The sequence below is a fragment of the Sceloporus occidentalis genome, unplaced genomic scaffold, assembly GCF_023333645.1.
Source record: "Sceloporus occidentalis isolate IW3139 unplaced genomic scaffold, rSceOcc1.0.p SCAF_8, whole genome shotgun sequence".
Classification (NCBI taxonomy): domain Eukaryota; kingdom Metazoa; phylum Chordata; class Lepidosauria; order Squamata; family Phrynosomatidae; genus Sceloporus; species Sceloporus occidentalis.
The window spans coordinates 16,944,986-16,972,183 of NW_028316988.1; the positions used below are offsets into that span (position 1 = coordinate 16,944,986).

Genomic DNA, 27,198 nt, shown 5'->3' on the forward strand with positions numbered 1-27,198 from the left:
GGAAAAAAAAAATCATTGGGAAAGTACAATTCTTATCAGGGGAACAATGCCCTCATTCCATGCCTCCTTATCTATCCCCATAAGTACCTTGACCTTTGAGGGCCAGTGTGGCATAATGGTTTGAGCATTAGACTGGGAATCTAGGTAGCCAGGGTTTCAATCCCAACTCAGCCATGGTCACCCATTGGGTGTCCATGGGCAAATCACCTACTCTCAGCCTCAGAGGATGGCAATGGCCCCTCTGAAGAAACATGTCAAGAAAACCCTATGATAGGTTTACCTTAGGGTTGTCATAGGTCAGAAATGACTTGAAGGCACACAACAACAATAGGGGGGAGAATTGGGGTCTCTAAGTGGTTACTTACATGGTCCATGGGCCATCCATGAGCTGCAGCTTCAATAGTCCGTAAGACCCATATGATGCAAATAATACACACATGAACCTGCCCATGGCACATAAACAATGGTGCGTTGATGTCTTTCCATGACCTCTCCAAGCAAATGGTGGCCAGTTTCCCACAAAACATGAACTTTGCACCAGGGATTACAATGCCGGCTAGTAATTTCTCAGAGGCTACACCTCACTGGGAATCTGAAGCCGGGGGACCTTCTCCTGTCACCCTCCCAGGCTCTTGATTGGAACCATCTGCATTATCTTTCACTTGGGTCATCTCCATCTACCATCCTTGTGAACTCCGAGTGTTTCCCTGGCTGGCTGTTTGAAGCCTCAGTGGGTCACAGACCCCTGAACACAAATCATTTTAGCTTTTTGTAAGGGGGGGGTGGGTGGGTTTGCTGAGACTGTGAAGTTCTGAAACCTAATCTCCAAAGTATTCCTCCGGCTCATTTCTTCCTGTCTTGAAGGCAGGCAGCAATCCTTTTGTAAGGGGGTGGACTGGCAGGGCTAAGAAACAAGACTTATCTTCCAGGGTTTGTTGGCAGCGTTGCCATTGGTAGGAAGATTGGAAAGGAATTCATAGGGTTTTCCATGTTCCTATGAAAAGATCTACTGTATACATTCATGTATCAGTCTAGAGATTTTAGTCAAAAAGTCTACCCCATGGGACTATGGGATTTATAGCTTGTTGAGATACTTTGAGTTCTCTGCTGTGGCTCTAGCCTCTGTCTACAGAGAACTCTAAGTACCTCCCCAAACTACAATTCCCAGGTTTCCATAAGGTGAAGCCATGACTGGCACAATAGTGATATAAATGTGCAAATACACCCTATGTAGTCAAAACAGAGACAGTGTGGTGTAGTTGTTTGAACATTGGACTACGACTCTGACGACTAGGGTTTGAAACCCTACTCAGCCATTGAAACCCACTGAGTGATCTTAGGCAAGTCACACTCTCTCAGCCTCAGGGGGAGGCACTAGCAAAACTCCCTCTGAACAAATTCTGCCAAGAAAACCTTGTGATAGGTTTGCCTTCAGGTTGCCATAAATCAGAAATGACTTGAAGGCACACAAGAGCGACAATACCCTGTATAGTACACCCCGAGACTTAAAGTATCAAATGCTCCAGAGGCACATGGTTTAGACAGTGCCCTCCGCATGGCTCCCAGTGCTGCACTCGATGAGGGACCATTGCCAGTTGCTTCCATTTCTGTTCAAAGTAGAGGTCAGAGGAGACTACCCAAAAGGATAAGGCCATGGGAGGAAAGATAAGGAGGAGAGATGCTGGCTCCTTCCCAGCTGTACATACATTAGTTCTAGTTGAAGAGAGGACAATGAAAGGGGCGAAAGGGAGAATTGCAGGCTCCGTTAAAGTAATCAGATCAGAGGAATCTGCTCTTTAGCCTAAGAGACTTCCGAACAGTTGGTTGTGTAAAGAAGGCACAGGGGAGGTGGGGGAATGGAAAGGGGGCAGCTGAAGTTGGTTTCCACAGTGATGGACAGGGAAGAATCTCCAGATTCTCAGACAAAGCTGAGGCTATGAAAACTCCTTGGTGAGATTTTGCAACTTGATGGACAAATCTTTCCAATAAACTCTTTCTGATTGCATCCATGAAGTGTGCTCATTGAGACAGATAAAGAGAGGACATTACATTAGGTTTCTAAGCTGGCCATAGACTTTGGGCAAGTCACATGCTCTCAGCCTTAGAAGAAAGCAAAAGCAAGCTCCTTCCAGACAAATCTGGCCAAGAAGACGCCTTGATAAGTTTGCGTTAGGGTCACCGTAAGTCGAAACCACTTGAAGACACACAACAACAACAACAATGAGGCACTGCAGAGCCAAAGGATAGAACAGCTTTTACCCACCCTAAAACTGATTTATGGAATTGCAGTAACTTTATGCATTACAATAACTTAAACCTTCCGTTGGGCCTTTAGAAAGGGTATATTTGCTAAAGGCCCAACATAGGGTATCTTTTGCACAATTATATATTTAGAAACAGAGTTTTGGCATTCAAAGCAAAGGGACAACAAAGTGACCAAGGCAGTTGGTCACATAGAAGAATTGTAGGGGTGCACAATTTTCAATGTTTTAAATATTGCAATGCTAGAAATTTGGAAAAATATTCATGGGGGGCACAATTCCTTTTTAGTTGGCCTTCATCCTCCCCTTTCGCTACACTCCCAGTAGCAACTTTTGGCTGGTTGCAAACTCTGCCAGTAAACTAAGAGAGAGAGATAGACAGAGAGAGATGGAGGTGGGGTGGAAAAAAAGGGGGGAAACGTAGCTGTAATTAAATGTAACTTTTGCTCATGAAAGGGATTTTGCTGGTTTATCTCCTAATGAGATTATGTCACGGGCACAAGTGGCTTGGAGCCTTTTGACTGACAGGCTTCTGTACTTTTATCAGGCCCTGTGACACTAAAACCTTGGCATCTTTTGTCTGCTAGAGTGAGCTAACGGAAATTTGCCAATCCTAATCCCCTTATTCATGTCAGGCACAGAATAGGAGGCCTGGTTCGAAAGCCCACGGTGACAGGACTGCCTCCACCCTCTCATAGTTGGGCGGACATGGGACCTCTCCGGCTTTGTGCGTTGTTACCCCAAGCAGCCTCTAAAGGGGGAGAAAAAATGCCTCCAACATTTCCAAACACTCTGAGTCTCCTTGTTTAAACAGTCCCTATAGGGGATGAAAGTTGGGGAAAGACTTTATCAAATATGGTATCATATAATGTATCCATTTGTCAGGGATGGTCAGATTCATTCTGTGCCATCCCACTTTCTCAGCTGCTTTTAAAAAGTCTCGGTTTCTCTCTCCTCCTCTCACTTTCCCCCTTTGTCCTCAGTTTATTTCAATTGCTGAACTTTAATTGTGATGATCTTTCTTTCTTTCTTGGAGGTGAAATTCTCTCCCTGTCCGTGGAACAATAACAGAAAATAAAAAGAGGAAATTCATTCAATCCTTATAGGAACTCGCCTAGACTTCCATGTCAAGGGATAGGAACTCGCCTAGACTTCTGTAGTCAAGTTTTTGTAGATGAGTGGCATCCTGGGGGCTGTCCACACTGCAGAAATAATGCAGTTTGGCACCACTTTGCTATGGTTCAATGCTAAAGAATTCTAAGAATTGTAGTTTTGTGAGACATTTAGCCTTCTCTGTTGGAGAGCTCTGGTGCCACAACAAACTACAGTTCCAAGAATTCCATATCATAGAGGCATGGAGGCATGGCATAGAGTCTGCAGTGCAGACGTAGCCCTAGACAAACGCAACCCATGAAGTCTTCCTTGGAAGGTTGTTAGAGATTTTAGACCCATAAACAAATCTTTTGCAAGCTACCATTGATGGTTGGCATGTTCCAAATGTGAAGTCTGACTTGGAAAACTGGTGTGGATTATATAACCTTCCATTAATATTATGAATTAATATTTTGTTAGCTATTGCAATTGGTTGGCATCCTTGGCTAAGTCATCTTGTGAAGTCTTACTTGGAAGGTTGCTACAGACCGGACACCTTAGAATGAATATTTTGCAAGCCACCATAGACGACGGCCATCCTAGACTAATTCAACCTGTGAAGTCTTATGTGGACCTCACTATGAATTATATAGGTATAAACAAATATTTTGCATGAGGCACCTTTAAAGTTGTTTCATTATTTCACAAAACTGTTGTGCAAGAACTGGCACCCACCCATGCATTTTTACCTATGAAGTGAGCACCATTCATTCCAATAGCATTACCTCCCAGGTAAATGCAATTGGATTATAGCCTTCAGCTATTTTACTCGCAATGTGTTCTGAAGCTGTATTTTTAGAATAAGAATAATATATTGGGGGGGGGGGTGGGGAGGAAAAATCCTGGAGCTGCTTTCAGTTGAGTGACTGGAACAAGGCAGAACCTGAAGGCCAACATTTATTTTGATTGAGGAAAGTTAAGCAAAGCCATGGCTCCTGTTAGGAAGTGCTGTCAATCCCAGCTTGAAATCCGAGGAAGTCACCCCTGCAAACCGATGAAGTCCTTATAAACAGCCAAATCCACCCAGCAGCAAGAGTTCAAGCCAAATAACTCAGCCTTCACTGCCTCATCAATTGCACCTTGCTAGGAAAAATTACACAAACTTTGCTTCTACCGGGTGGAGAAGAAAGAAGATGGATTCTTTTGGAGACTTAAGGTCAAGTCTAGGCTTTTCATTTCTTTTCTAAAAAGAAAGTAGGTTGTGAACAAATAAACATTTGAAGCTACTAGAGGGCAGAATCCTATAAGCCTTCGGGGAGCAAAAGGGTGTTATGGTTGGCATCAAATGTCTTCAGATATACAGGACAAGAATGACAGGCAGCAACAGATTGATGTTGCGGCAAAACAAACTCCACTTAACATCCCGAATAAAATCCCCTGCAACACAAGGCTATTCTCTCCTTGCTATCTTCCCTCTTTCACTTCCCTCCAACACCATAATGGCAACGGTTGTGGACCTCACTTAATGGTCTTAGGTCCGAAATCAATAAGCTAAAGGGAGTAGAAGTTACCACCAACCTGAAGACAAGGGTCCCCAAAGAGTGGAAAGGCCGGGAATGAAAATTTGGCTGTTAAAAGGTGTGGGGCCTATGCATCACTCTTGTTTATGTGTATTTTCTGCTTGACTGCTAGCTTAGAATAGACTTTGAAACAGATTGATGGGAGAGGAAGAAATGAGAGGTTTAGCTGCGGCCTCAGACAAATTGAAAGTTATAGCCCATGTCACTGAATATATCCGCTCTATGGCCAAGATAACCAACACTGAAACACCAAAATTTTATTCTCTACGTGTCTGGAGGGTGTGGGTATATTCTGCAGTGTTTCGCCAGTATAATATGTTTTTTTATACAGCGCATACACACACTCACACACACACACACACACACACACACACCTAAGCTATTATAAAATTACAGTGACATGGATTTTTTGTACAGGGAGACCTTGGTATCTGCTGGGATTTGGTTCCAGGACCCCCCCATGGATACATACTCAAGTCCCATGAAATACAGTGGCACAGTAAAATGGTGACCGTTCTTTAAAATGGCAAGATCAAGGAATTTATATATATTATTTGCGTATTTTCAAGTCGTGGATAAAGAATCCGTGGAAACCAAGGGCTGGTTATACTAACACAGGTGAGTCCTGTCAGTGTCTTACCCACATGTTAAGTTCCCTTGTGGAAGTCCATGGACATTCTTGCCTGATGTGGCACAGCCACATTCAAAGCAAAAGGGCAGAAGCACAGTCACATCCATAGTGACATAGCACATGGATGTGCATAGTGCATGGAGGGGGCCAGGCACATTTGACTGTGCTTTCAGTTCCACATTTGGTATCTTGGCTGATTTCCACAATCCCATCCAATGCAATGGTTGTGGATCACACTTAATGCATCACATGCACTGTGCAACTGAGATGTAGGATCTCACCCTACACACAGCGACACATAACATACACATACACACACAGAGTTTAAAAAAATACTCAGGCTTACCTAGCTTTCCACTCAAAATTGTGAAAATCTATTGCTAGTCAGAGAGGGCCATGTTTTGCAAGAAGGACAATCAGACTGTTATGTCTATCCTATGTGTTTTCTTCACTTTCACAGCCAATAGTCCATAATAGGCTCTTCTTCCCTATCACCACCATCCCATGGGTTGAATTCCCAGACTCTCTCTGTAGTCTCGACAAGCGAAAGGGAAACACCATGTTGCATAATAAAAAAAAGAGTTCTATCCAAGACTATGAATCACCCGGATGCTAAATACGCTCTTATTGTTTTAACATGTCAGCAAGATGGCTAATTGAAACCGTGGAAAATAAAAAGAAGTTTCAGCCTCAAACCACATCAGAATCAGTGATTCCAGAGGACTGCGCAGGGAATGGCTTTGCATTTTCTCAACTACTCCAGTCAAATAGTTGAAAGGCCTGCTGTAGGGCAGATTCACACAGAAAGAGATGAGTTGCCCCACCTCTCCTTACTCAGGGCTGCACATGTAAACCTCCTTCTCTGTGGAGAAACTACTGGTATACCTTTAGTTAACAAAACCTGTGGCAATGAAGCTCCTTTTTGCAATGTCTTTTTATGCTTGACCGTTTTCCCTTGTCTTCCTCATTCTCTGTCTAGCTGGATGCTTTTTAAAGCAGCATCAACACTGGGAATATGGTGAAGGAGGGTTGGAGAAACACAGACTTCAGTGTCAGGTTGCAAGCAGTGTGTCTACAGTGAGCATTGCAATAAACTAGGGCTGGAAAGAAGTACGATTCAATCTTAACTGATCCTGTTGTTGTTGTTGTTGTTGCTGTTGCTGTTGCTGTAATAAGATGCCAGTGAGATTCAGGTTCATATTTCCAAAGTGAACATTCATATCCATATGGACAATTTGGTTTGATTTTCATTTTGGTTAAAATCTATTAACCACAACCATTGTTGCTGTTGTTGATGTGTGCCTTCAAGTCATTTCTGACTTATGGTGACCCTACAGCAAACTTACAAAGGTTTTCTTGGGAAGTTTCTTCAGAGGGGGATTGCATTGCCATCCACTGAGGCTGAGAGAGTGTGACTTGCCCAAGGTCACCCAGTGGGTTTCCAGGGCTGAGCAGGAATTCAAACTCTGGTTTCCAAAGTCATAGTCCAGTGCTCAAACCACTGTACCACACTGGCTCAGAAGCACAAAAATAGCCATAAACCATCAAAAGCATATAAAGAAACATAAAAATAGTAACAAGAGACTAGAATAATTTTGGAGTCAAAAACTGAGACGGCTAGAAAGCAGCACAGAGTCGCAGCACAAGAAGAGTGACATTGTACAGTTTGGAAATTGGCACGATTTCAATTGCAAAAGCAAAATTTGCTAATCAGATTTGCAATGCGCACTGATACAATCGTTGGCTTTAATGCAAAACATCTTTAAACTTCAGCATTAACCTTTCCACTGACCCCCGCCTCCTGCAATGTGTGATTCCGATTTCTACTGACAGTACCATAGCTGAACTGCATGATTGGCAGCTTCACCTGCCAATCACTCTTGCTGGACTATACGACTTCTGAGGGTGGAGATGTTGGAAGGAAGAAGTGAAGAGTCTATCCATGCTCCCCCCCCCCTCTCTCTTGTCACCAGGCCAACTTCTTCAGGGGGAATTTAAGAGCCAAATCTGCCCGGATTTTAATTCCCCAAATAAATGCTGTCTCATGAAAACCGAGCTCCTAAAACCCTCAAAGCTTGTGCTTAGAAGAACCCATGCAAAAACTTCCCAACTCATACCTAAACTCTGCCCCCCAGTCAAATACAGATACGTTTCCCAACAAGTTGCAACAAACCGTATCTTCCTTCCTAGGTTTTTGTCAGTTCTGAACAAAGTGTCTCAGCAATATCAATCATATAGTTTGCTTTCCAATGGAGAGGGATTTTATTCCTCCTCAGTAGGATACTCTATTGATGTTAGGTTCCTTCGAGTCATTTTCAACTTATGGTTGTCTTTATGATTTTTGAGGCTGAGAGAGTGCAATTCGCCCAAGATGACGCAGTGGATTTCCATGGCTGAGCGGGGAACTGAACCCTGATCTTCAGAGCTTTAGTCCTATGCTCAAACCACTGCACCACTCTAGTTCTCAGTAATTGCTTTGCAATGGAATTAATACTAACAACAACCACAATGCTCTCTTACGGTCTATGTTATGTATCTTTACGTACACTTAGTTACGCAGCAGAGGAACTGAGAAACCCTGTTACCGAATTGCAAAAATGCACGACACGATGGGCATGAGGTTCTACCAATATGCATTGAAACTCCCAAGCTGGATGCACACTGAAACCACTACACCATGTTGATCCCAAATGTCCTGATTTTCATCCATAAGATGTTATGGGGGATGCTGGGGATGCAAGGAGACGGAGGACCTCACAGAAACTAACTTGTGGACAGACATAATCTGAGATAAATCTATCCATTTCATTTTGAGTTGGCATCATATGGGCAGACCTGTAGAGCAACTTGGTCTGCTCTATAATTTGTCAGAATCCCTTCCTCACACGTTTCAGAAATCACGGCTGCTTTTCATTACTGTTCTTCCACCCTTCCCCATTTGCCCAAGTCTCTTGCGACGGGGAAGTTTTGACATCTCGAACATAATTTGATGTCAGTTCTCATTAAATGCTGCTGAAAAGGCTCCCCCAAGCACCTCCATGGATGCCTTTTTTAAAGGAAGGAAGGAAGGAAAGAGTATAATCACAGGATCTGCATATTACCAAATAGTGTTTCATACTCCTTCATACAAATATTTCATACTATTCATAGCCACCTTGAATTCCACTATGCCTTCGGGTTGCCATATGTTGGAAATGACTTGAAGGTCCTCAACAACAGTAACAGCAAAAGCAATAGCAACAACCGGGTAGTGGGATATTTAGCAAGGACTCTAAGAGACCAGGGTTCAAATCCCTGTTCAGTCATGAAAACTCATTGAATTGAGCAAGTCATTCTCTCAGACTCCCAGAGGAAAGCAATGGCAAATCCCCTCTGAATAAATCTCGTAGAGGGTGACAATAAGTCAGAGTTGACTTGGAAGCACATGACAACAAATTAGCAAAAGTAATCCAAACCCACAATGGCTCCATTTCTGTATTCTGTCAGCGGTGCATGGAAAAAGTCATACTCCCTACAAACCAAGAACGAAAAGACAAACAGCATCACGCATTCCAAAACGATGGCAAGTTTCCATGCAACAGCTGATCGGGATTTTCTGACACAAGATACCAACACAGTGCTGGGTTCTCGGGGATTAATGAGAAAAGGATTCTTTTTTCTCCCCCTCTTCCAAGTGATGCAGATTTTCTAACCAGAGCATGGCCATTAACTGGGCCCTCTCTGTGCCGTATCTGTTACCACCCAGCCATGCACAATAGGAGAGATCTTTGTTCCCTTGCTCCACGAACTCAGTGGCGACCTGCATCTCCCTCTTTCCCATAAAGCAAGCCATTCTTGGTTCTGCAAAACAAGGCAGGAGCTTACGTGAAGGCAATCCCTCCTGGTTTTTCTTTCCAAGGTGGAGTTGCAAAATTGTGCACTAAATGTTACCAGAGGGGGAGAGAGAGAGACTGAGAGAGGGAGAGACAGAGAGAGAGGGATGTAATGTTTATGTAACCTGGAACATTTCGATCACTCAGAGAGGATCAAAACAAACGCAACACCCAACCCATTTCTACGAAGCAGGGAGAAGAAAGAACGGCCTGACATGAAGAAATGTCAATGTTTGGTTACCGATGAGAAACCCTCATCTCCCATAGACTGTTCTTTAATTTAATGTTTTAGATTTAGAACTTATCATGAGGTTTATTGGGGCTGAGAGAGTGTAACTCACCCAAAGTCACCCAGTGGGTATCCATGGCTGAGCAGGGAATTGAACCCCGGTCTCCAGATTTGTAGTTCAATGCCCAAACCACAACACCACACTAGCTCTCCACATATCTGCGGCATCTCTCCACCTAACCAGGTTGTGAATCATGTGCCCCTCTGGATATTATTGGACTGCAACTCCCAGAATTCCTCACCACTGTCTGGGGCTGCTGGGACTTCCCATCCGACATTATCAGGAAGGTTGCAGGGTCTCCCCATCAAGTATAAGCCTAAATGGTATGCTGTTGTTGCTGTGGGCCTTCAAGTCATTTCTGACTTATGGTGACCCTAAGGCGAATCTATGACATGGTTTTCTTGACACATTTCTTCCGAGGGAGTTTACTATTGCCATCCTCTGAGGCTGAGAGAGTGTGACTTGACCAGGGCCACCCAATGGGTTTACATATCTGAACCAGGATTCGAACATTGGTCTCTAGAGTCATAATCCAAGGCCCAAATCACTAGGTTGACTCTAAATTGTGTTGTTAGTCCCATCTAGATAAGACCCATTAAATCAAAATGGATTACATAGTTGTCAGCTTATATGCAGGAATTGATATGGCTCCAGCTGAATTCCATAGATGCTGAAATTGAAAACTGAGTCTTACATACAATCCCCGAATAGATCCACTGGATCAATGCGACTTCCCTAAGCATTGGCTTTCTGAGTTGTCATTGATCCTGTTAGTCTATTGTAGTTAGGATTAGCAGCTGGATTTTGGCCATGCTATGCTCAGATGGACAGATAAATACATAGCTATCACTGGGCACAAACATCCACATCAGAGGGAATCAGCTACAGAAACCATGCCAGTCGTAACACTGCTGGAAGCATTTGCATTGCGAAAGCAATTTCGTCATGAGTACTGGTTGATCCATCATGAAAGCAAAGCCTTCCCTGGGATGTTTATTCATTAATTTAGTTCACTAGAGTCATTTCCCCAAACATACCGCCAACAGAAGCCAAGGCAGAACAGGTTGCCGGAGAGCTTGGGCAGAAAAGTGGTATTTATCGTGTAGTCAAGAGATGACACATCCACAAAATTGTCCTGATGCATTCAAGGAAGGAGGGGAGGACTCGAGTGTTCATAGTGAAGACAAAGGGATACAAAGAGATCTACGATGATGATATAGATAGATAGATAGATAGATAGATAGATAGAGAGATAGAGAGATAGAGAGATAGAGAGATAGATAGAGAGATAGATATGGCAATGGCAAACCCCCTCTGAAGAAACGTGCCAAGAAAGCCCCATGATAGGTTCACCTTAGGATTGTCACAAGTCAGAAATTAGTTGAAGGCACACAACAACAGGGTCAGTTAGCATGGCATAGTGGCTTGACCATTAGACTCTGGAGACCAGAGTTCAAGACTCCACTCAGGCATGGAAACCTATTGGGTGACTTTGGGCAAGTCACACTCTCTCAGCATTAAAGGACAGCAATGGCAAGTCTCCTCTGGACAGATCTTGCCAAGAAAACTCCATGACAGGTTCACCTTAGCATTGCTGTGAGTTGGAAATGATTTGAAGACAAACAAGAATAGATAGATAGATAGATAGATAGATAGATAGATAGATAGTAAAGTGTAGCTAGCTAGCTAGATAGACAGACAAAGGTATAAAGAGAGAGTGTGCAAAATGAAGTCATCCCTGCCCACATATGAATTCTGACCCCAATGAAATTTTACTACAGCCCCCAAACTTCCAGCATTGCAGTAACTGATAACTTCAGTTGAAGATGCCAGTCACAGATGTAGGCGAAACATCAGGAATAAACTCTTCTAGAACATGGCCACAGAGCCCAAAAAACCCACAAAAAACTATGGATGCTGGCCATGAAAGCCTTCAACTTCACAACTTCAGTTGAGCTTTTAAAAATACAGTACAGTTTAGGCCTCTGAAGAAAGGGGGCAGACAAAATAACCAAGGGAATGCAAACATAGCAAAGACAAGAGCCGGAGGCGTGAATGCTACTCAGTGTCTCACTCTGCAATGTTAGAAATTTGAGGATTGTAGGACAATTTCATGGAGTAGGAGCAGATTATTTTTTAAGTTTTCATTTTGCTAGACTGCTGACTAGAGCTGCCGCACACCTAAAACCTGCTCCCTCAAAAGCTAGCAAAGGAAACCCTTTTCTGATCTAGGATTTCAACGTTTTGGCTGTCGAAATCCTCCTGGCGTCTACCGACGCTTCCTGCTTTTCAAAAGCCACAATCAATCAAGCCTTTCCAAAACTTGGACCACAGCACTGAGATGTATCTATTAAACAGGAGTCCAGAATATAAATCGCAATCGCAGTCCGGAGTGCTAGTTTATATTGTACAACCGAGCGTGAAGGCCTACAAAATTCTTTTAAAGGCTCAAAAGTTGGAATACTTAACATAGAGATTTATTTCAGTTCCAGAGCGTTTGGGTAAGAAGGAGACCAGAGACGAGAACGAATTGGCAACTTGTATTTACAAACTGAAAATGTCTCCTAGTCTCTTCGCTTCCTTGCAAAGACATCCACACATTTTGATAATGTACACAATGCCATCAGCGGCAAAGAAAAGGAACCTGTGATGATTCCCTCATTCGGGCTTCAAATCTATATGCATTTGCTCAAAGGTAAATCCTATGGATTCATTGCCAAGCAAATGTTCATCAGATTGGGATATCTCCCCCACCCACCGTTAACGTAAAAGTTAAAATGTGTCTATGTAAACAGTCACAATTTGAAAATTTGTCCATTAGAAGATAGTCTCAATGTTTTTTCTGGGTTTTTCGGGCCTTGTGGCCATGTGCTAGAAGAGTTTATTCCTGACGTTTCACTGCATCTGTGGCTATCTATGGATGCCGGCCATGAAAGCCTTCAACTTCACATAATCTCAAAGTTGCAATCATCTAACACTTTATTAAGTATGACAATACAAGAAAAAACAGCATGGTGTACTGGCTTCAGTGTTGTACTAGAACTCTAGACAACTGGGGTTTGAATCCCCACTCAATTGGGTGACCTTGGGAAAACACACTCTCTCAGCCTTAGAGGAAGGTAACCCTCCTTCGAATAGAGTCCTCATAAGCCATAAGAGTCAATGAGAAGGCACACGATCCCACATTTGAAGAACCATGAGAAGACAAGGATAGATGACATTAGAGTTTTATTGACCCGAGCCAGTTGGTTGGAAACCTATGAAAAGGCACAGGGTTGTCATAAATCAGAGCCAGCTAACTCCAGCAACGACACAAAGCAATGAGCAAGCCTTGAGGTTCTCCAGAACCTGTCCATCAGGGAATATGCACGCATCTTTTGAAACACTTGTTACTTTTAATGTCACGATGCAGACTACTCATCCCTAGAGGTGGATCATGGCTACGTCTCGGTCAGTGATGAATTTGTTCCAAGCACATTTGCAACTCCCAAAGGTTGCGCCCATATCATCTACATCCATCCACCAAGTTGTGAAAAGCAGTACCTCTAACTAGTTCAGCACATGATGCATGCAACCGCCAGGGGCGAAAACCCCAAAAGTTTGCTAAGGGCAAGACAACCCGTGGCCCATGAGCGAGAGCACCCTAGGCGCCGCATGCACACAGAAGCTCTTGATCTGGGCTTGATATTATCTGCGAATCTCCCAGATGTGGAGTGAATTTCGGGTGATAGATTGTGCTTTCCATGCACCTTTGATCTCGCCACCTGCATTCCATTCCCCGACATTCCAAACAGCTCCCAATAACCCACTTCATTATTCCGCAAAGCAAGATTCATTTCGCACACCCTTTCCTTCAAAGCGAAAAAGCATATATAATTTTTCCCCCTCACCTCCCTTAAAATTATCCAGGTGGGACAACACTATTCCAACAGAAAACTTTTATGGATTCCAGGATTTATTTATATATTAAATTATTTAGTTTGGCTGACATGTTTCCCGAGGTGGAGAATTTGGCTGTTTTCCCACTTATTTACAATGTGATCCTAAATATGTTTTTATGCACTAACTTTGGTAATACGTATTACCTACAAAACACATACGGCTGTCTTAAATTACTATTCCCCCAGACGTTTGGAGAAATATTGCGCAGGTTTGATTTATTGTATTTAAAGAAACTGTAAAATTTCTAATTATTCTCATCATATTGAAAATGGAAAGGAGGAGCGCAATTGTTTGGAAAGCGTAGCAGATTTCCTCTGTTTTGAATCATTTGGGATTCAAAACAGCAAAGGGCCCCAAATGGTTTTAAAACACGTTAATGCAGTCGATTAAGTAATTTCATCGGAATAATTTTGTAAAAATTAAACATTTGGTGCTAAAGCGTTTTTCCAGGCCGCCGTTCAAAGGAACATGTCTTAACCAGATGAGATATAAAACCATCATTCTACCTCCAGTTCAGCTGAACATGTTCTCACAATAATACATTCAAAACAGTGTTGCAAACTCTATTGGTTTCGCCAGAATTTCATTCTCCAAAAGTTCCCTTGATTTCAGTGGAGGTTTATCTCCACCATTTAAGATTGGCCATTATCGCCAATTAATCGACCACCAGACAAGTCGATTGATCTACCGATAGAGCTAGTAATTGCATGGTTAAAATGAAAAAGTGATTATCTCTTGTTATCTTCAACCATAAAACGACCAAATCTGCAAATGGTATCAGCGGCAATTACTTTTTACAACAGGCCGCAATCCCAACTCCGATTTCTCCCGAGTGTTCAGCAATGGTTTCCAGATTTATTTTGAGACCAACTTACTTCTGAGTAAACACATTTAAGATCACAGACGAAGCACAAATGTTTACGCGCAAGAGGCAATCCAAAGTTAACAGAAAATAACATGCGCACACACTTTAGTGTGCATAAACTCACATTTCATAACAATCGACGTGAGCCTCCCTGCAACGTCTTGTCTCCAAAACAGATTCCAAGGCACAGGAACCTAGGAATGCGTTTCTTGCTATTTGAAAGAGCATGGCAATCCCTGGGCTGTTTGCTTGTTTGTTTAAATGGAATGAAATCCAGGTATTTGGTCCTAAATTAATGGGGAGAAAGGGGTGGCTGTGGATTTTCGGGAAAACTCTCATTTAATTGCATGTGGTTGCATTTTTTCACATGAAAAACACTGGAGAAAGGAGAAAGGGAGGGGAAGAGATACAAACTGATTTACTGTGTCTTTCACTCCTCCTCTTTCCCTTGCTTCCTGCTGGTGTTTTCTTGCTATCTAACCATGGAGCAGACCCAGCAGGCTACCTTGTCGTGTCAAAGAGGTGCTGTGATCTAACAAAAGGCCAACATGTTGATATCTTTTTATTCTCTCTCCGCCACGGATACACGCCGCTCCACCAACCCGCCTTTCAGCCATTTGCTACCATTGCCAATTAGAAAAGCTCTGACGATATATCTTAAGGGGCTTTCATCTTCTCTGGGCTGCATGGGATTTGTAATAGATGAATAACACGCATGCACACACAGACGATTCCCCGAACGTTGGGTATGCAATGTTATAGAGATTTCAACAAATATCCAAAGTATGTTCGATGCCAACTGCTATACTTTTGGGAGTCGGGTGTGAAGATTTCAGAGTCTTGTGAGTGCCCAAGAATATAAATCCTCCCTTTTCGTACATTTCCTATTGCTGTCCAGCCAACTTCGACATACAATGACCCTATAAAAGAGAGATCTCCAAGTGTCCTAGACATCAACTACCCTGTTCAGGTCTTGCAATGCAAACCTAGGGCCTTGGCTTCCAAGATTAAGTCTAGCCATCCCCATGTTTTCCTACTGCCTTGCATTTTGCCAAGCATTGTTATCATTTCTAGTGAATTGTGTCATCTGATGTTTTCAGACACACACCGGTGTTTGTCTAAGATACCACAAAGAGGGATCTCTTAAGAGTCACCTGCATTGCAAATCTTGAGATTCGCCTGCAGTTTTTCAGATGGTCATAAACTTAGGCTGCACTCTTAAAATACATGTGGGAAAGAAGTAAGCACCATGGAACTCAGCTGGACTTCTTTCCAAGTAAACATGCATCAGTAAACAGGGTTCAACCATCATTTTCATTCACATGTGACTGTTCACACTATCGCAAACATGGGCAAAAGTCAACATTCCCCACGAACACTTCTGTTGGTTAGGAATCTCAACCAAAGCCTTTTCAGTTGCTTCCTCGCCAGCCTTCAAAACAACTTCATCCATCATTTCAATGTTAGTCTCGTTGCTGTCCATTACAGCCATCTGCAAGATATGGGTTTCGTTATTCCACAGTTTTATGCGCCGTGTCATGCGTTTCTGCTACAGCCCATGGCTAATGTGGAAATAAGATTGAGCCGAACTGTACCTAAATAGGTTCACATGTTCTTATGTTCTCGACACAGTGTGCCTTTTTGCATCACGCTAGGAAATTCAAGCCAACTTGCAACGAATGGTACCATGGTGTTAGAATGAAATTTGCTCGGTCTTATTCTCTCCAAAGCAAACCTACACATTCATACCCCCATTTAAAATTCACACATATACATGTACGCAAAACTGATGGAACACATAAAAGGTATACTTGACTACTTGATAGATCAAAGTTCACAGTTCCTATTTTAGATGCACAAATATGTACGCTGTTGTCTTCAAATAAATAACAAGAAGAAGAAAGAGGAGGAAGAGATGCAGGAACAGAGAGAAGGGTCTCTGCATTTTATGTCAGAGCTCTAATGGGTTCATATCCAACTATGATTGCTATGTTGCTGTTGTTGTTGTTATTCAGACTATTACTAGAGTTTTAGACTATCGGTGATTCAGATTCTGTTCAAGGATCTATGATTCAGTGCAGTATTATTGGATAATGTGGCACCTACCAAGCAGCATCTTTGTGTCACTGCGCTATTGTCATCCTATCCATGGGATTTTATGTCTTTTGTCAGTCCATTTGGAATTGCTGCCAAAGTACTTAGCACCACTGGAACCACAATTGTTGCTGTTTTCCCCAAAGGTACTGATTATTGTGTCTGATGTTCAACAATATTCCCACCCTAACTTTTCATCCAATATCTAATATTTGAATGAGTTTCTGAAAACCATGTTAACCCCCAAGAACTGATCCCATTCCCCATTAGGAAGGTAAAGCCTTCCAAAGTCTGGGAGCAACCAACAAGGAGGCCTTCTCCAAACAGGCCTGAGACGGCGATAGGACAGAGAGAAAGATCATAGAGCTCTAATGGGTTCATATCCAACCATGATTATTATGCATTTAAACAAAATATTCAGAGATGAATTTTTTCAGTAGACTGCAGACTTCAGAGCCCTTTTAAAAAAATTAACAGCTAAATAATAATTCAAATATCTGGTTCCATGTCTACTCCAATCTTCGCCAATCTTCTCCATGTCTACTCAGAGGTAAGCCTCGCCGCATTGCAAGTAGCTTATTTCCAGTAAAGCGAGGCTAGGCCTGGAGTCTTTAAAAATAAAACGCCTTTCATCATCTAATAAGAATGGAGAAAATGATGATAAATTTCAAACCACCAAACAATCCTGCTTCCCCATTTTGGCAGCATGGAATACATATTTTGCTACTCCTTTAGTCACGACTGTGTGTCCAGAGCCAAAAGTTAATATATTGTTCTGAAGCCCTACCTGGGGAAAGGAGCGATCCAAAAGACAAATGGTATATCCAGGCTTTTTCCAGCATTACCAAAATAATCTACAATAGCAACAACCGCAAAATGCACCGTCCAACTTTGCAGCTACTGAAAGTTGCAACTCCTTTCCAACTACAAAACTACGCCATGTTTTATGTGACACGTCCAAGTATTTATTCAATCCGATGAACAGATATTGGTAGAAAGGTGTTGGGTAAATTCCCAGAGCTCTTTTCTCTTGGAGACGGGGAGCATTTTGCAGCCAACCTGGAACCCGAAGGCCTTTGAAATCTGCAAGATTCCTGCAGAGGGCATGTCTTTTTAAGGCTGAACTTTAATAACGTGCAAACCATCCTGACACAAGCTGAGGCCTCCATTTGAAATAACACTTTTGGGGGGTGTCACTGTGGTTTTTTTTATTTAATATATATAAAGGGGGTGACATTAATCCCCAAGTATTCAGAGCCAGAAGTTATAACCCTAGCCATATTTATACACCCCACATCTTGTTACCGATGACTATCCTGTTTCCATGGCAAGGGATTTGGGGCCTGTCGCTATGAAGTGCGCATAGTTGCTCTCCTCCCTACCAACATCCCCCCCCCCTTCCTCCACAAGCTTCACTTCAGGATCTTTTGGGAAGCCTCCTGAATGTCAGACAAAAGAGGGATGTACAACAAGAGATGTCGCCTTTTGTTAGCTGCCAGACTACTTGTGGAGTCATATTATGTTGCCCCGATTGAAGTGACCATGTTCTACCCCACTCTCCACACAAAGAGGGCCTTAAATTTTAGTGACAAGCATGAAGTGGAGGAGAAGGAAAAGAGAAAGAGGGGGAGAAGAAAGAAAGGGGGAGGAAGAGAGAGAAGAGGAGGGAAACAGCCTCCGGGCAAAAGAAACCCACAACAAATAAAAGAGCTGGCACCTTGAAATGTCGCTTGCGCATGAACCTTTGAGAAGGAGGCTTTGAGATGTTGCGAGCCTTCAAGCTTTGTCACCGCGTGACGCACAAGATCCCTGCCCCAAGGAACTCACATAAGCTGGTTTTATTCCCCTTTATTGTAACCTGTGAGAGGGACAGATCTAGGAGGACAACATATCTCCAAGGATGAAGCCAAGGATACGTATCTGAACCCTGTTGGTGAATCCCAACTAAAGCAAAACCATTCAAATTGCTGAATGATGGGTCAACATGGAAGTAAAATCCATTGTTTCCATGGGTCTACTCTAGCTGAGAACTAATAATATTCAGAACAGCTCTCCCTTTATAAAGTCTTATAACCTTTCAAGGATCTAACCAGAACCTATCTTTCTAATAATGTATGATTTTACATTATGCATAAAGAACCAGCATATCCAACACTTTCTTCCAGTCGGTAGTTACACTTAATACCTTCATGCAGAAGGAAGAAGCTAGTTATAAAAGGCATCATTAATAGAAGAGTTTCTCTCACTCGCTCTTTCACTCACCCTTTAAATGCATATGAAAGCACACGCTTTAGATCCCAAGCCATTTATTCTTTACAGCATCAAAATATCTGCCCTGTTCAGTCATTTGACACACTGAGTGACAATGCTAATTCTAAAATAATTAAGTTGACTTTAAACTATGTCTATCAAACCCAAAAATCATTATTTTTTGCCAAAGCTGGGAGGCTGCCACATGCTGATAATGTCGTAGCGAGATCTCTCACTCTTTTTCGAATGCACAGTTTGAACGCATTTGGACTTTGCTGACCTTGTTTTGCCATTCGCACATGCACACAGACGCATGACCTGCCCGACTCTTGTGCCGTTCATGAAATATTTCACATTTCAGCTGGAGTAGCTACTAAGCCTGGCTCTGGCTGTTCCAAAGGCCTGTTTTCCAAGAGTGAACCCAGCCATTTTGGATGCCTATTCCTACGTTTCCAAACAACTGGCTTCAAAATCCAAATTTCACCTAGCCTTCTTGTCTCCCTTTTCTTGATCTTTATTGTGACAGGCCTTCAAGCCAGCTCCGATGAAAAGAGAAAAGGCAACTATCTTCCTATCTTCGATTCATTCCTCCCCCAAAGTCATAAAACAACTGAATACAAAATGCTAGACAAAGGATGCAAGGCAGAGAGCGACAGGGGTGAGACCTTAATCATGTTAATCACATCTGAGTGCCAGTGAATTCGGGAGAAATTTAGTATCTGGAGAGGCTTGTTTCTGGGAAGTAAGAGCACAATCTTATATGGGTCTTCGTGGTTGTGGCTGTTAGCTGCCATCCACTTCGACCCCATGAACGAGAGACCTCCAAGTCACCTGGTTATCAACAGCTCTGTTCAGGTCTAGCAGACTCAAGGCTCCCTTGATGGAGTCTATCCATCTGCAATGTGGTCTTTCTCTTTTTCTCCTGCCTTCTACCTTTCTGGCTGTGTCCCTTCAAGTCGTTTCCAGCTTATGGTGACCCTAAAGCAAACCTATCATGGGTTTGTCTTGGCAAGATTTGTTCAGAGGAGGTTTACCACTGCCTTCCTCTGAGAGTGTGTGACTTGCCCAAAGTGACCCATGGCCTTTGGAGTTTTGCTCTCTGGGTGCCCCTTTCATGTCTTCCTATTTTCTCAAGATACCCAAAAGCAGACCAAGGACAGTCCTCCCTCTCCCTTGCCAACCTTTCCTTCTTTTCCTGGACCCCTAAGAGCTGGGTTGGAGGTTCACCAACTGGTCAAGGCTGGCACTTAAACCATGGGTTTCATGGCTGAGCTGGTCTCCAGAGTCATAGTCCAATGCTCAAACCCCTATGCCATGCTGGTCCACCTTCTACCTTCCCAAACATTATTGTCTTTTCTAGTGATTCATGTGTTTTCATGAGGTGGCCTCACTTTAGTCATCTGAAGAAGTAATCTGGGTTCAGGGTTCAGGGTTCAGGCTTGATTTGGTCTAGGACCCATTCATTTGTAAAGCACATGAGGGTTCAGAGGAGCTTGTTCTCAGGTGCCTTAAGGTCAACTTGGGCTCATGCAAACCCTCTCCTAGGGTTTTCTTGGCAAGATTTATTCAGAGGAGGTTCACCATGCACTGAAAGAATGTGACTTGCCCAAGTGTGGGCCATTTGAGAAATGCCAAACTTTGGACTAGCATCGTGCCTATTATTAGCTCAACTGAAACAGCTCAAATGCATGCAAACTTGGGAGGCCACTGGCTTTATTTGAGGGCAAATAGATACCCAAATAAAGGTTTGGAAGGGGAGGTTTGATAAGGATGCTGAAATCATGGTGACATCGCCTTAGGTGTCTTAAGGTGAAATGGGGGAGCCAGAGGCTTTGACAATATTCAAATTTAACTTGGTTGAGGTTTTCATTAGATTTCAGAAGGAAGTGGAGGAAGAGGAGACTTCTGGGTTAGTGAATATAGTAGCTTAGCAATATGGCTTTGCCAGGGCAGCAGCTGCTGATTCAGATGCAAATGCTGGAGTCACCAAAACTGTCTGGAAAGCTCTCAGGGCCTCAGGGGCCTGAGAGAAGAGGAGGCTCCAAGTGGCAGAGCCTCCTTTGTGTTGGTTCCTCCCAGCCAACTTTGTCCTCCCTTGGACTGGTTAGTCTCAACTGGAATACACTCATTGAGTTTAATGCCCAGTATCTCCATATTGGACATTTAACTGAATGAGCATGCTCCAGTCACAGGATTTTCTGGGGCTGAGAGTGTGTGACTCGCCCAAGATCACCCAGTGGGTTTCAAGGGATCTTAATTCAAGGGATCTACTCTAACAGCATGGTGTCCAGATTTGGGCCTTGGACCTGGACTCTGGAGATTTATTTATTTGTTGGCTGTATATCCCTCCCTTCACCCAGAATGGGGTTCAAGGCACTTTCAGGGTTTAGGAGGGTTCTGGGCTGGATTCCCTCTTCATCCATAGAAACCCACTGAAGGACCTTGGGCAAGTCACAGCCTCTCAGGCCCAGAAAACTAGGTTCGCCTTTGGGTTGCTGTACATTGAAAATGACTTGAAGGTGCACCCCAACAAGGGCTCTTGACCAGTTGGTGAGCCTCCAACCCAGCACTTAGGGGCCCAGGAAAAAAAGGAAAGGTTGGCTGTCTTTAGTCTGCCTTTGGGCCTCTTGAGAAAGCAGGAGGGCATGAAAGGGGCACCCAGAGAACAAAAGCCCCAAAGGCCATGGGGCCACAGGAAGCCTGGCTCTGGCCTAGCTTTGGTTTGGGGTGGGGCACCTAGGACCCAGAGAATGAGGGGGTTCTTCGGAGAGGGAAAGACAGGCCAGAGGAATGAGGGAGGGAGAGAGAAAGAGACAAAAAGCAGAGAAGGAACGAGGAAGGGGGATAGGGGAGGGGAGGGGAGGAAGGGAAGAGACAAGCAGAGGAAAGAGGGAAGGAAGAGTGGAAAGGAAAGATGGGAGGGAAGGAGGAAAATGGAAGGGAGGAGACGAGTAAGAATAGAAGAAAGGAAAGAAAGAAAAGCAAGCAAGTGAAAAAAGAAGGAAGGAAGGAAGGAAGGAGAAAGAAAAACGGTGGAAGGAATCGATCAAAGGGAGGGAGAAAAGAAAAAAGAGAGAAAGAAAGAAAGAAAGAAAGAAAGGAAGGAAGGAAGGAAGGAGGAGGAGGAGACGGAAAGAAACAGCCTATTGAAACGCGAGGGCAAAGAGAAGGCCTGGAAAAAACAGAATTTAACGTTGCATTGAACCGTCCCAAATTCAAAATTATTAATTAATAATAATAATAATAATAATAATAATTTGGGAGCCGTCCTCCTGCCAAAACCCCTTTGTGTCCTCACCCCCCTCCCAATCCAAAACCAAGGCTGCCTTGGTTTTAATCCGCTTTAGTCCCTCGGACGCTGCAGTGCGGACGCGAACCCGGTGTTTTATTTGCCGACTTTTGCTTCCCGGCCAAATTCTCGGGCTCTTTTTCTTTTTCCTTCCGAGGAAACCTCTCCAAGAAAACTGCTTAAGAATAGAAGGGGGGGCAAGAAAAGAAAAACCAGGACGCTGAGTTTTAATATTAATTAATTAAGAATTCATTAATATAGAATAATAATAATAATAATAATAATAATTTTCCTCTTTAGATTTTCAGAATGGTGCAATTTGTCTTCCTCTCTGCCTTGCTTTGAGTATATTCCTTGGTTTAATTTCCTTATTTTAAAGGAAGATTTTCACGAAAATGAAAATAATCAGCTTTAAAGGTCTTCAAAATCGGGCTTTTCTCAAAACCACAAAATCAGACCTTTTCCCACTATTTCGCCCTGGAAAAGCCAAATGGCTGAGGAATATTACCTTTACTCGAAAGTATTCCCCTTTGCTTTCCTTTAGATTTACACTCAAGGAAAGCCATAGGCAAAATACACCTTTTTCTATGCGACTTTGCCGGTCTTCGGTGCCTTAAAGGCTGGACTGGATTTAAAAGGTTTCAACGTGGATTATTCTATCAATTCTGACCCATCTTTGGCCTTAGATTATTTTCCAACAGCAAAAAATCAATAATAATAACAACAACAATAATAATAGGATTTATTAATCCAGATTGATGATTTAAATCTTCCTTTCCCAAATGGTGATACCCCCTTTTCTTTCCCCAGCAATATAATCCAATATAATCCATTCCTGTAAATCAATATTATCATCCCCAAATCCTAAATCCAAACCCAGCCATCAAATTAGCAGTCATATTTAATAAATGGAAATAATAATAATAATAATAATAATCCTAGCAGAGCTAATTCCCAAGTTTCTTTCTCCATCCAGAATTGTTATATCTCTACTTTCCACTTCCATCATCAAAATAATCCCACTATTATTCCAGCAAATGGATATTAACTAAAATAGCAAAGAAATATACTACTACTACTACTAATAATAATAATATTATTTATAAATATAATATTATGCCAGGATATTCTTGCAAAGGGATAGGAGCTGCCCAAAAATGGCTAAATCCAACCCCAACTTTCAAATTAGAGTCATATTTAATGAAGGAAAATAATAATAATAATAATAATAATAATAATAATAATATTTCTAGACGAGCAAACTTCCTTCCACTTTCTCTATCAAAACAGTTGTTTTATTCAAGTAAATATTAACTGCCCCAAAATACCAAATCCAACCCCAAACTGTCAAATTATCAATCATATTTAATGAACTTATTAAATGGATTTAATAATAATAATAATAATTAATAATTAATAGTAATACTTCCAGCTGAGTGAATTTTCAGGATGCGCTTCCCATCCAGAATTGTTCCACCTCTTCCTTTCATCTTTTCCATCCAAGTAATTCAACTACTCTTCCAAGTAAAGGAATATTAACTGCCCCAAAATATTAAATCCAACCCCAACCATCAAATTATCAATCCTATTTAATGAAGGGGTTTAATAATAATGTTTCTAGTCGAGCAAATTCTCAGGTTTCTCTCTCCATCCAGAACTGTTATACCTTTCTCCCCTCCAAGTAATTCAACTACTATTCCCAGTAAAGGCATACGAACTGCCCCAAAATGCTAAATCTAATCCCTCCTCCATCAAATTAACAATCGTATTTAATGAAGGGGATTTAATAATATTACTTTCTAGCTGGTTTCTCTCTCCTTTTACAATTATTGATTTTATTTTATTTATGGATAATTGTAATTATAACCATCTTCCTTCCACTTTTTCCCATCGAAACATTTCAACTATTCTTCCAATGAAAGAATACTGTATTTATTTATTGCCTCCAAAAATATTAAATCCAATCGCATCAAATTAGAAAAGAACATATTTAACTGAGGAATTTAGCAATAATACCTTCATATATATATATATATATATATATATATATATATATATATATATTTCAACCAAGCCGCCAGTGGAAAACAAATATTATTCTATTTCTGAAACACAAACAAAGGAGACGTTTCATATTTTCCTGGCTTTAAAGGGGAATAATAATAATAATAATAATAATAATAATAATAATAATAATAATAATAAAAACCTCGGTGCCTCAAAAGGCCAAAAAATGAAAGGAAATGAAATAACGGGAGTCAACCGTTACTCCAAAGTAACGCCGACAGAAGGCGGCTGAAATGAAGGAAAGGCCCCTCGAAGGAATTAATCTGGAAGGAAGAACTCGGTTGGGATTAAACAGATTTATCTGAAATCAATCAATCAAATCAATCAGTTGTGTAATTCTATTTATTGGTTCAGATGAAAGCTCTCAATAATCAATCAATCTACCTATGTATCTATCGGCCCAATAAAGGTATGGCTGTTTGTGGCGTTTGGGGACGTTATTCTGGTTATCAGGAATCGGTTCAGAGGAAGTCTATCTATCTATCTATCTATCTATCTATCTATCTATCTATCTATCTATGGGCCTAGTAAAAGTATCTCTGTCTATGGATTTTGGATGTTATTCTATTTATCAGGACTCGGTTCAGAGGAAATCTATAAGCAGTCTGTCTGTCTCTCTGTCTCTCTGTCTATCTGTCTGTCTGTCTGTCTGTCCGTCGGTGGGCCCAATGAAAGTACTACTGTTCCTGGATTTTTAGGTGTTATTCAGTTTATCAGGACTCGTTCCAGATGAAATCTGTCAGAAATCCATCTCTCAGACCTCTCTCTCTCTCTCTCTCTCTCTCTCTCTCTCTCTCTCTCTCTCTCTATCTATCTATCTATCTATCTATCTGCCCAATAAAGGGACTGCTGCTTGCGGGTTTTTGGACGTGATTCTATTGATCAGGACTAGGTTCAGTGAAATCTGTGTATCAGAAATCTGTCTGTCTGTCTGTTGGTTTTACGAATTAGAATCTAACCAGGCCTGACGTCACAATGGGCGCTGTGGAATCCTGACGCAACAATGGGGTCCCTAATGGAACCCTGCTGACGTCACAATGGACACTAGGGAATCCCCGGGCAGGAATGGTCCCTAAGGGAATCCCGACACAATAATGGACCCTGTCCGATTCGGACAATCACTACGCAACCATGGGTCCTCTGGAGTCCCAATAATGGGCCCTATTGATTCCGATGGACAATTGTGCTGGAGAATCCCGACTCAAGAATGATGACTATTAATTCCAACGCAACAACGGACACTATGGGATCCCCAAACAGCAATGGGGACTAGCGATTCCAGTGCGACAATGGACACTATGGAATCCCGACATAACAATGGATACTCCAACGCAGCAATGGACGCTATGGAATTTGACGCAGCAATGGATACTGTTGACTCCAACGCAACAATGGACACTGACGCAATGTAACAACGAACACTGTGGCATCCTCACCCAGCGATGGATGCTATTGACTCCAACGCAGCAATGGACACTACGGAAGCTGACACAACAATAGATACTATGGAATCCCGACACAACAAGGGACACTATAGACTCCGATGCAACTGCGGACACAACAATGGAGGCTGTGGAATTCAATCAGCAGTGGACATTATCCCTACACAATGATAGATGTTGTGGAAGTCAGTCAACACTGGACATATATGGAAGCCCTACGCAACAATGGAGGCTGTGGAATTCGGTCAACAATGGACATGATATGGAATCCCTAAGCAACACTGTGGAACCCCAACACAATAATTCCGATGCAACAATGGTCCCTAATGGAATTCCCTAAGCCACAAATGGAGCAGGAGAATCCGGACCCCAATAATGGACGCTATTGATTCTGACACCGCATTGACACTATGGAAACAATGGTCCTAATGGGATCCCTACACAACAACAACAGGCTGGAAAGCAAGCCCTTCTTTCTCGACCCCTCTCCCTTGTCTCTCTTCCCCATCCTTTCACACACTTCTTCCTTCTCCCCGATCTCAATAATAATAATAATAATAATAATAATAATAATAATAAAAAATCACATTTCCCTCCCAATATTGCATAGGATCTGGTTAAGTTGGAAAGGGATTCAGACCAGGAGGGCCACCTGGGAAGACAAAAAAGGGACAGCCCCCCCCCCGCGCTCTGTCCCCTTCTTTCCGAAGAACAACCTCCCCAATATATTGCTTAGGATCGGGACTGAAAACACACCGCAGAAACAGTCCGGTCCGAGACTGCTTTAACTGCCTTGACTCAATGCTAAGGAAACCTGGTCTTTTTGTGAAACATTTAGCCATCTCTGCCTGAGAGCTTTGGTGTCCCAAGAAACTACAAATCCCTAGCACTGAACCGGGGTAGTTAAAGCGGCCTCAAAGTGGATAATTCCTGCAGTGTGTTTTGGACCTTAAAAGTCGGGTTTTTCTGAAGGACGGGGAAACTCCCCTGAGAGTGGCACAGGGGTCCTGTGGGCAAAGCAGATGGGGAACCTTCCTGGAGCATCTAAAAGAGAAACGTTGTCTGTGGAGGTGTGTTTGTGTGGCTGTGTGGTTGTGTGGGTTTTCTCTCCTTACTGTTGGTAGTCTTGCTTGCAGTAGAGCTTGCGATCCCGAAAGTAGCAGCTGGTGGTGAGGGCCTGTTGGCAGACGGCGCAGTGCAGACACTCCTCGTGCCAAGAGGACTCGTTAACGCGCATCAGGAACCGGTCCGAGATCGGGCGCTGGCAGCCCTCGCACACCGCCGGGTGCTGGCACTCCGACCCTGGAGGAAGAAGGGAAGGGAGGAAGGGAGGAAGGAAGAAATGCATCAGAAGGAGGAGAAGACACGTCCAGGACTCCCTCCGCCTCGCATTCAGGGTCAACCATAGGAGAAATTGGAAGAGAAGGATGTGAAGAAAGAGAGAAAGAAGGAGGGAGACACTGGATGGAGGGAAGGGAAGAGCGGGGAAAAAGGAGGGAGAAATTAGATGGAGGGAAGGTAAG

At 42.7% G+C, this 27,198-nt stretch overlaps 1 protein-coding gene across 2 annotated transcripts in view; it reads right to left on the reverse strand.

Annotated features, from left to right (window-relative positions):
• The window catches only part of LOC149308062 (LIM/homeobox protein LMX-1.2-like), a 115,668-nt gene that overhangs the window by 82,925 nt on the left and 5,545 nt on the right, over nucleotides 1-27,198 (reverse strand). For both annotated transcript variants that reach the window (XM_089537004.1, XM_089537005.1), the window contains exon 2: nucleotides 26,791-26,977. In XM_089537004.1, the coding sequence (XP_089393130.1) occupies nucleotides 26,791-26,977 (187 nt within the window). The remainder of the gene's footprint in view (nucleotides 1-26,790; nucleotides 26,978-27,198) is intronic.